This window comes from Ruditapes philippinarum, unplaced genomic scaffold (genome assembly GCF_026571515.1).
Source record: "Ruditapes philippinarum isolate M1 unplaced genomic scaffold, ASM2657151v2 ctg20634_1_1_1_1, whole genome shotgun sequence".
NCBI classification, from domain to species: Eukaryota; Metazoa; Mollusca; class Bivalvia; order Venerida; family Veneridae; genus Ruditapes; species Ruditapes philippinarum.
This window is the reverse complement of record NW_026852624.1, coordinates 1462-12430: the sequence shown is the minus strand read 5'-3', so window position 1 is coordinate 12430 and position 10969 is coordinate 1462. Positions and strand designations below refer to the sequence as shown.

At 31.0% G+C, this 10969-nt stretch overlaps 1 protein-coding gene and 1 non-coding gene across 2 annotated transcripts; one reads left to right on the top strand and one right to left on the bottom strand.

The window, feature by feature from the left end:
* The first annotated feature begins 2363 nt into the window (after positions 1–2363).
* Positions 2364–2436, top strand: Trnat-ugu (transfer RNA threonine (anticodon UGU)). Its single transcript has one exon. It is a non-coding gene; the product is annotated as a tRNA-Thr (tRNA).
* Positions 2437–3117: 681 nt separating this feature from the next.
* Positions 3118–10612, bottom strand: LOC132719391 (tyramine beta-hydroxylase-like; the record flags this gene model as incomplete). The annotated part of the gene is made up of 6 exons (XM_060703155.1): positions 10513–10612; positions 9209–9375; positions 7245–7427; positions 4418–4477; positions 3769–3896; positions 3118–3271 (listed from the first exon to the last, which is right to left on the bottom strand). Coding segments are annotated over exons 1-6 (792 nt in total), but the record flags the coding sequence as incomplete, so codon positions are not given.
* Between the last annotated feature and the right edge of the window lie 357 nt (positions 10613–10969).

The following is a 10969-nucleotide window of genomic DNA, read 5'->3' as shown; positions in this document are numbered from 1 at the left end:
ATTCTTGAGCGCTAGGTTTGGACAATGATACGGATTTTATAAATGAAAGATAATATAAAGAGTATGTATAAATATTATGAGTAAATTGATACATAGATATAAGCATTGAGAAAAACCAAAATCAATTCTAGTTAATACCAACAGAAATAACCCTTGTTTAAGCTTTTCTTTGAAATACGAATGTATTGAAAATGCAGGAAGTCATGTTTGGCAAGATCAAAATTATACCTGGGAAATACTTAATACGTTAAAGGGTTGAATACTGTTACATTCTTATTTTTAACGCTTTTGTTCTATTTAAAAAAACTATATTAATTTATTTTGCTGTACCATTTATGTGGTAGTCATGCCAAGTAAGTTAAAAATATATCGTATAATTAAAAAGTTGGTCTAGTGGTTAAAATGTCTACCTCTCAACATCCATCAAGGTCGTGATCTTCTCGAACTATTACTATGTTTCATCGTATGAAACTAGTGCTGGTTAATTAAAAGATGCAGCGGTGAAAGGAGTTAGATCCGGAAAGTTAACTTCAGGGACTAGTATAAATTGCAAATAATTTTGTCTCCTGAATAGATCAACCTGTTTCTGCGATATACGCGCACTTTTATTGTTGTTTAATGCATGTTTGTCTTATGTTATCGTTAAAGTAAAAAGATCCTGCCCGAAACATTGGTATCGTTTAGGTGTACGTTTTCCATTGCTTATATTTTGCACAAAATTTTAGGAACATCACGGAAGCGGGTTATATTATTGTGACTGACATATTTTTAAGACTATTTCCCAAAACTAAAGCCGAAGTATGTATGTTTGTGTCACAATAGGTAATTTTGATTAACATAGTCTGTTACATAAATGATTTTTTACAGGACATGTTGAGCACTTGTGTAAAATCTCCATTGCTTCAGTACATTTTGCTATTGAAATAGTAACGTCCAGTTTACTAAAAGATACTTAAAAGTGGATCCAATAAATGTACAAATTAAATTACTCGCGAAACAATAATCATTTAAGCATTACCTAAAATTTAGCATAAATCAATACGTTTGTTCATTTTAAGGATGAGAAATACGTCTTATTTGTCCATTCAAGAGAGAAATACTTTGAAATGAAGAATTGACATTCAATGCTTCACTGTCTCCGTTATTTATAAGAAATTCACAGAAGCATGCTGTTATTTGATCAAATAAAATAGTTGAAATGACTTTGATATATAAACTTAAACACCTTTATCAATATATATATGGTCTAGATAATCAGAAAAAAGAGACACCTCACAAAAACAACTGGAATAATTCTAATTTGTGTCACTGACATTTGATGCAGGATGATAGATTTTACAAACCAACGATAACTTAAGACAAAAGTAAAATACAAGGAAATGTAAAGAATGGCCCTTCCATAAAGGAGTCAAGTATCAGATAAAATATTATTAAGTGCGACCAAAAAACGTGTTGGAGCACCACACATTGTGAAAACAATTATTAAATAAATGTTAAGGAAAATGTATTTAAGATGAGAGAGACTTGTATTTTATACAATTACACCAAAGGTAGATTTTGAAATGATAATGGGTATACTGAAAAGGTTTATGTTTTAATGTCTATAAACAAGATGATGGAAACTTAATCCAGTTAAAGCAATAGTTTATCAAATTGTTTTGTAAAATAATATCATTTCTGTCATGTACGATTTCAGTCATGTGTTTGACAATAAAACTGAATTTCAAAAACGATTTATAATAGGAGGGTTTCCTGTTTATAAAACTGGAGTAGACTTCTCATTTGAATTGAAGTTGACGCGCATGCCAGCTAATTTGGAAAATGTTATTTTCTCGGAGACGGGATGGTATGAGGAGAATAGTTCTCACATGTTTTTTTCTTTTTTTGTATTGATTAAAGTTTTAAAGCTTATGTATAGAAGATGCATGCCTTTTTTGGGTTTAAAGTTTGTCATTGTTATTGCTGTTTCTACTGTTGTTGTTGTTGTTTTTGTCCTAGACGGTTTGTTTGTATTCTTAAAAGAATCAGACATTTTTGCGTTTGCAGGTTCTTTTAGGGAATAGCAATGTTTGGTGTATCTTTGTCGATTGAACATCTTCCCATGCTCCCTGATAAAAACAAATATACGTTTATTGAAATGCATTCGGAAAAATAAATTAAACAAACACTTCAACAATGCAATCAAATTTATCCCTGAAACATTAACATGTTTTAAACAAACACACATACAAACAAAAAATAAATGTTTGCTGTAATTTTGTACTTATTTAGTCTAATTATACGTAAAAAACATGTGTGTTATAGATAAATGTGTAGATTAACCTTCTTATTATTTAATATTGTATAATATTATAAGGTAGGCAGCCAACATAGCTCAATCGGTTAGAGCGTGAGACTTGTAACCTCGACATTGTGGGTTCGATTCCCGCGTTGGCAAACTAAAATACTAATCAGTCTTTCGGATGAGACTTTAAATCGAGGTCACGTGTATGAGTGCTTTAACACTTGGCACGTTAAAGAACCAGCAGAAGCTTCTGGAAATGGGACATCTTTCTGTATCTTGCAATATCCTCCAATATATATAATGACTATTACTCTTCTGTCGTACTCCCCATGTGGGCAACCGTTGGCGAGTATAAATAAACTCAAATTTTTAACGAGCACAATATCATAAAGTTGTCAGACCTTTCAAATCGCTTATATTATTTTACAAAACATTAGCCTTTTTATATTATTAGCCTTATTTAAGAATCTATCTAGTAAATAGTAAGTAGATTTCATTCCTTTCAATGCATGTATTATTATATTTGATATTTACGAGTATTAATATAATTGATATAAACTATTTTTGTTGACAATTTGTATATGTGTGTACAAACTACAAACAATGATAAAAACCGAGTAAATAACGCATCTGACTAGGAATTGCTGGTCGCGTGGGTTGAAACCCGGTCAAAGACAAGTCGTTGTTTTGTTCTATTCTCAAATCTTAAGCTTCCATCAAAACCAAACAAAAATACGTTTTGAATGATAATCTTAAGAATGTTTAAGTAATAGCAATCACATCATTTTGCTGATCTAATATTGTAACTCATAAACATAAGCGAGTAAGCTTACCGGAAATCTATTTCCATCAGACTGATTGCACTGCATTGATATTGGTGACGTCATATACATTGTCTTTAGCAAGAGTGTTGTTAGTGGTGTCCATCTAATGGACTGATAATTAGCTCTATCTCCCTGTGTAGGAGAGGTTTTGTCTAAATCCCAACTTGAAAAAAACAATGCAATTTTAAATGTTATGTAATACTCAGCAATTTTAGGAGTATGGTAACATAACTTAAAGACTTTAAAGTTGAATAGACTTAAAAACCGTGAATTGTAAACAATCAATTTCTTCTCGTTGAAACTGGTCTATTTTGCATAGAAATGATTCGAATATTCAAATTAGTCCTAACGATAGGTAATTGACCCAAAACATTTTTAAAAGAATCGCAAATATCACATCAAATGATCTTTCTTATTTGTTTATTATTATTATTATCATTATTATTATTATTATTATTATTATTATTATTATTATTATTATTATTATTATTATTATTATTATTATTCAGCTTCAACACATGTTATCAAATAACAAGTGTTGCAATAAAACAGTTAATTGTTCTCTCATATCACCTTTTTGTTCAGCACACACATTTGACTGTTGTTGCTATCCATATCAAATATTCAAACACTAATACGTAAAATAATTATAGTATTTACTTGTTCATAAAGGAAAAGAACTCCTTCAAAGCTCGTGAAGAAACAGAGCTTTTGCACACTTCAAGGTTGGTAGATGGGTAATAGTGCACATAATTCACGCACATTTCATCTGTAATAGCGAAACCGCCCTGAAATATGGAAGGCCAAAACATAAAAAGATCAATTACTAATATTCTACTCTTTATTTCAGAGAGAAAAAATTATACTGGTTTTAAAAAAGCATAAAATCGTCAAAATAACACCGAAATAAAACACAAAATTGATTCTTCTTAGAGTATGGTTTTAAATTTATCCATCTAAAGAGTACGTTGAATATGATAGTAGCAAAATGACCTTCCTTACCCTTGAAGATATAGATAACCCCTTATACCCCTCTCAAAAAAAATGTCAAGACCGCTCCTTTTCCATCCCTTGATTTTTGATAAATTATATATGTGCAATCTGACTAAAGGCCATAGTTACCAAATTTACTAAACTTATTTCTTACATGTAGATCTGATTGCCACTTTATTTGTTTCGCTTTCATTGTGAACCGTATTTTTCGAGGAAGCTGATTTAAGCCATGCAATCAATCCGTCCTTTACAGATATGCATAAGGCGAAGTACTAGTATCAAACTATTATTTTGTTCATTATAAAGGTATACCTACTATGGTAGCATTTTCTCTGTCCGTTGTTCTGTCTTCACATGTTGTAACAAGAGCATCACCCTGAAGGTGACAAACAAAGGCTAATAGTATAAAAAGCTCAAGTTGATTATCTGTATTCATAACCATACTAAAGGTTCTGAATAAAAGAAATATGTTGCTATACAGCGGTTACATAATGAGACATAAAAGTACGGTGGAAAAAAGTGACCTTTGCATTTTTTAATTTATTCATTTTATTTTATTTTTTATCTTTTCATTTTTTATACTTATTTTTTTTTAATTTATTTTTATACATATTTTTTCCTACATACTTTTTTAGTTTTGCAAACATGTTTTATTTTAGTTTTGGATACATGTTTTTTTTTTAGTTTTGCATACATATTTTCTTTAGTTTTTCATGCATATTTAATTTTAAAACCGCTCATTATAGCCCATAGCACAGTGGTTTGGTCACGTTTTGGCCCACCTTTGGTTTTGGCCGACCCATTTCGGTCCACATTTTTAATTATATGGATTTTACATAATAATTGTTTATTTATTATTCGTACATATTTTTTTTTTAGTTTCGCAGACATATTTTAATTTAGTTTTGCATACATATTTTTTTAGTTTTACATACTGTATAAGTACTTATTTTGGCGGGGGTTTATATTTGGCTATATTGGCGGTCAGGGTCAGTAGCGCCAATTCAAAACACCGCCAATTTAAAGCACCGCCATTTTAGATCATCGCCATTATTCTTTGAAAGGTAGACAACTCATGGTGAAATAGCTTTGGTTTGTCCGAGTAATCTCCCTTGATTATTTGTAATAAAAATAAACATTACAAGTAAGCTGAAAAGAATTTGTTTATCTTTAAGTCTTGGTACGAAACTCATTTAATTATATACCTATATACTGTATTTATTACGAAGATGATCACACGACGAGAAACAAATCTAAATGTCATTTATTATCGAATTTAAGTAAACTAGTATTTGTTTTGTTTTCACTGTTATGTTTCATAATTTGAAATAAAACTAATGGTAACTGTAATTATATAGCAATCAGTTGTGGTGACCGTGAACAATTTTTCACGCTTTAAAGACTGCAGGATAATAGGGCATACCTTTCTCTTCCATGGTCCAGTTACCACACGGTACCATATTTACACCTGTCTGATCCCAGTTATTTATAAGAATTAGCACGATGTAAAGATAAAGGTGACCAAGGATAGGTATACCGTATGCCGTAAAATAAACGAGGACAGTCAACTACTGCGTGACCGGTGTTATTCTTATTTACTTTTTTTTATTCTTTATTTGTAATCGCCAATTCATGACCCCATATTTATGCCAACAAGTGTTTTAATTTGGCGGTCTAAAAGCGTTTGCGCCAGTTTATGACACCGCCAATTCAAAACACTTTAAAAAACGCCAACATTTGACACCGCAGATATAATGCGCTATACAGTATTTTATTTAAGTGTTTCGTACATATTTTATCTTTCTTTTTCGTACATATTTTTTTGCATATCAAAACAGCCTTTACATCTCATAACAGCCCATAAGTGTGAATAAAACACGATTACAATAGCGGCACTTTTGTTTGGTCCCTTTTCGGCCTATTTTTGGAATCAGCCCATTCGTTTGCGGCCCAGACTGGTTTCGGCCGACTCTTTTCAACCCACTTTTTTAAATTACATGTTTTTTACATGATTAGGGCTGTTGAACTGTTATTATTCCATGAAAATGCACCACGCAACCCTACCTTCTAAGAATAGCAGGGTGGGGGTCATACCTACAGGTCAAAGGGTTGAGACTTGGATTTCATGTCAGCTCTATATCTCCTATACCAAATGAAGGATTTTCATGCACCTTGTGTCAAATGTTAACCACACCAATACCACATACAGACCCTTTCCTTTGGTTACGGCGGACTAAATATAGACTAAAAAGTGTTGTCATGTTTCATCTTTTGTTGCTTGTTCTATTTTGATACCTCCAAAAATAAAAATGTTGATATTTGCAAATGACGTTGGCAAATGAGGTACTGTAATTTACAGATGGCAAAGTGTTTGAAAATGGTGTTTACAAATAGCGTGAATATCAACTTTGCAAATGTTTTTTCGTCATGTTTACATTGGCGCAACTAACCAAACCCCCTACTTTCAGTTATGGGTTGTTATGAGATGTAACGGCTGTTTTGATTGGCTAAAAAATGTACAAAATATGTAAGGAAAAGATTCAATCCATTATCTAATGAAAGTCAGTTGCGTCAAAAACTTCAGAGATAATCTTTGTTATATTGTGGCACAGAGGTGACATGTGCACATTTTATATATACTGCGTAGGAACGAGATATTTATATCGTTGAAACAAGAGATATTAGCTCTTGCCAACTAAAAATGTTCCTGTTAAAAAAGGTGCTGTCACCTCTGCGCCACCGTAGTTATAACGCATTACTTTTTTCTCTTTAAAATAATAGGTTTTGATTTGAAAGTAATTTATAACCAACAGATATAGACATGTTTCTCTATATAAAACCAAATTCATTTAACGGAAATCATCCAGGCATCATAAATATATCATTAATGATTATATAATAATCCTTATTATCATTATCATCAATTTTATAATTATAACAATAATAATCATAATTGTACTGATTATAATAAACAAAGATTACACAAATAACACATCACGTGCCTTCAGTATTGGCTTCTATTTTCACAAAAACAATCGAAAACATAATAATGATTTTAAATGAAAATGGACATGTAAATTTCCCAGACTTTGATCTAATATTATTGATAAAAAGATTCAAAACATCGAATGGTAAAAACTTACTGGCAAAACTTTCACAGGAGTCGGAAGTCTCCGAATTTCCTGAAAGTGTGGACTATAATGGTTGTCTCGATTTAATTCCGGAAGTTCGACGCCATTACGCACGTGCTTTGTGTAAACGCGGCGTCCTGTCAAATGGGTGTGCAGCTGAGATGCATAGATGAAAATGCCCTCTGGTGGCAACCCCTGAAGAAAACCATCCATTAAATTGCGAAATAAACCGTACTCAAAAGTAGGTAAAGAATTACCAATCATCTAATTAATGTGTATATATTCAGCTTGCAATTGTTTACGAAACAATATTTGCATTTACATATACACAATACTACTCAATAAAATTTATTGACGCGGGTGGCTTAAAAACATGAATTTTGGACACAGTGCATGTGGAAATACTATTAGTAACTGTAAATGTGGAAGGATTTCCTTCAAATAAATTGCATACCATCCTCGACATAGAAAATCTTTCCGCCGGATCTTGCTAACTTTATTTGAAGTACCGCTTATTTTTTACAATCTTTTCCCGGCTAATTAGGTAAAATTATTAGTGCATTTTGTTAAAGGCACATGATGCCTCGAAATCAATAATTTTCTTAATTATCTAGAAAAGTCAAATATGTGTTCAATAATATTTTAATGATTAATTTAGAGTATTTAAGATGATAGATAACTGTAGAAAGTAGCACTGAACAGGCAGTAATTTGTTGTAAAAGTAGCAAAATTTGAACAAAATAGTATTTTGAATTCCATACAAAAAACTTAATTAATATATTAAGAGGCTTTATCTTATAAAGCCAATGTACAAATATTTGAAAACTGTCGCAAGATAAGTAAAAAAATATTTTTGAAAAATAAAAATAATCGCATTTCCGAAGCTTAATTGGCCTTTAAAGAAACTTTCATCAGCTTAATGTGTCACGTATTTCCAGTATAACTCAAAGTGCTTGCTTTTAGCGTTTTATACATTTTTTTAGACAATTCATTCAGTATTAAAAAAGATATTGACTAAATTATTATCAAAATTGATTTAAGTGTTTGTACTTTGTCCAAAGGTTACATGGATTCCCCACCCTCTTAGTTATAACATGACCTCTTTTTTACGGATTTAACTCAATACAGGATTAGAGCAATACCTCCAGACGCTTTCAGAAGTTATGGTCACACAATAGACAAATATCGTTTGTTTGTTTTTTCGCCGATGTTTACATTTTTCATTCGATGCCATAAATAAATCGGTGTGAAAAGATGAATTAAACCTGTTAAAGTTCATTCCGTTGGATAAAAATGCAAGAGTTAAGCATTTTATCATTCTATTTCAAGCTCCTTGTCCGGTATATACTGGAATACGTTATTTTACGGTTATTGACGGTGTTCCAATCCTTTTGTTAGTCCCACTCTTTTTTTTTACAACGATGATCACATATAATGATACAATTACAACAAATAAGTTCAAGAGTGACAAAAGATTTGAGGTGAAATCAAAAGAGCTTGTTTATGCACTAAGCAGTAAGTTCAAATGTATGCCAATTCCTGTAATATTGTCCGAAACATTTAACTATGAAAAACATTTTAAAGAATTATCTTTGACTGAGGTTTTACCATCTCAAATTCAATGAATCAAAGAATGCAAACTATTCATTTGAAACTTAGCAAATGTGTAAATTAAAAAATAGAAGAAGATCTAGTACATGTAGTAAGGCGTGGATTTTAATCGACTTTTGTTTAATCTGACAGACTTGAAAATATCAACTCTCTTAAGAGAGGTTACACAGCGTTGACAGTTCTGTATAAATTCTCGTTCGAGCATGAAAGAATAATCAGAGGGACACCTGGCTCGTTTTTTTTTACAATGAAAGCGGAAAATTTTTCCGTATGACCATAAAAGTACCAGCGTAATGTACAGCAAAAACAGGAAACAGTTTCAATTTTTTCTTCTGAGAAACATTCAAACTATATCAATGCTTTACCTTTTTCGTACATTCCGCGATACAATAGCCGGTCAAAGAGAAGTTGTCTTGCCTTGGGGGAATAGCCATCTTATTTGTATATTCTAAACCTAGCTCCATAATTCCAGCGTCATTATGACGTAACGATGACGTCACATAGAAACGAATACCTGAAGCGTCTATCATACCTAGAAATAACATGAATTTATATGATTCATAGCAAAACTTTGCATTGAAATCAATAAGCTATAAATACAAGTATTTTTCTAGAAATATTGTCAATACTGAGTAATTAACTAATGAATACTTACAAAACACCAACTTAGTTATAGTTTGTACCTAACATTGTGTCTATTAAAAAACTGAGTGAAAATTCTAATAAATATATGTACAACAAATTTAATATTAAATTTTGATAAAATACATTAGGTAATAATAGATATTACAAGAACCTGCTTCAGGCTTTGTTACAGGTGCATGTACATGAACAGAACAAATACATGCATTTTATTTCTGACTTGAACTCATTACCCATCAATGCCATCATCATAACAAACATATAATATATGTATATTTATCACAATGCATGCATCAAAAATGTTATTATCAATCCAATCAGTTAAATTCCTTTATAATGAAATATATGATTTAGATGATTTAATTAACTGAGAACGTCTGAAATAGATTGCTAAATAAATGCGTTAACATTTTGATACGCTAATATTCTGTATTGTCTCGTTTATTTGACTTTTGAACACTTTCATACAATATATTGCATTTTCTTGTAACCAGTTGCCTGTCTGTATTCAACAATTTTATGAATTTGTAAATGCTTAGATTCACAGTGTAGTATCTTGAAATATACGGACTTCTAAACTCGTTTTGAGTCTAACACATTGATATCAAGTGAAATTCATCCTCTATATCACAAGACATACATAGTGTGCATTTTCTTTGACTTTTTTAAATACCAGAGTTTAAATTATAACTCTTATTATTTTTTACTAATCTGTATTTTGCATTTTCTTACACTAGATATTTCGTAGTTTATTTAAATGTTTAGGTAAAATTGTAAGGAAGAGCATATTGCGTAAATTATACGTTTGTATATATTCATGCGCTCGTATATTGCTGCGACGTGATCTGAATACTGGTATATTAAGAGATTAACAGGTTTGGTCAATATTTTTATTTTTGACATGTCTGCATGCTTCGTGGCTCTAGCTTATAAGCCTGGCAGCATGGTCTGGTAAGAATGATTAGGGAAAAAACCATACAATCTTTATATAAAATTGTGTTATTAAATTTATTTGTGATGTTCTCACCTGCTATTTTATCTGGATTGTTATAATGAATTTCCAACAGAACATATCGTGAAAAATCAGCGCCACCTAGCGGGAATCCCGCTTCTTCGGGTAATATCATTGCCTGAATTGGTATAAAAAATTATATACATGTCGTTTGCGTGAAAAACCATACTGTGAAATATTATTGAATTCATATTTTCTTACACTGGAACCTAATATCTAACAGGAAATAATCAAATCGAATTGAAAAATATAACATAGGTAAAATTCATTATGAAGCCTAACTGAACAAAAGAAAATAATAAGGATGGTTACACAGCACGTGTGAATAGGATTGCTTTTTATTTTTAAATTAAATGTGAATATTTCATTTTATAACGAGTATCAAAATGGCATGAGATGAATTGTAAATGTCTATTAACATGATATGCCTAAACTAGACAAATTGTTTTTTCTACGTAAAACGTCAATGTAT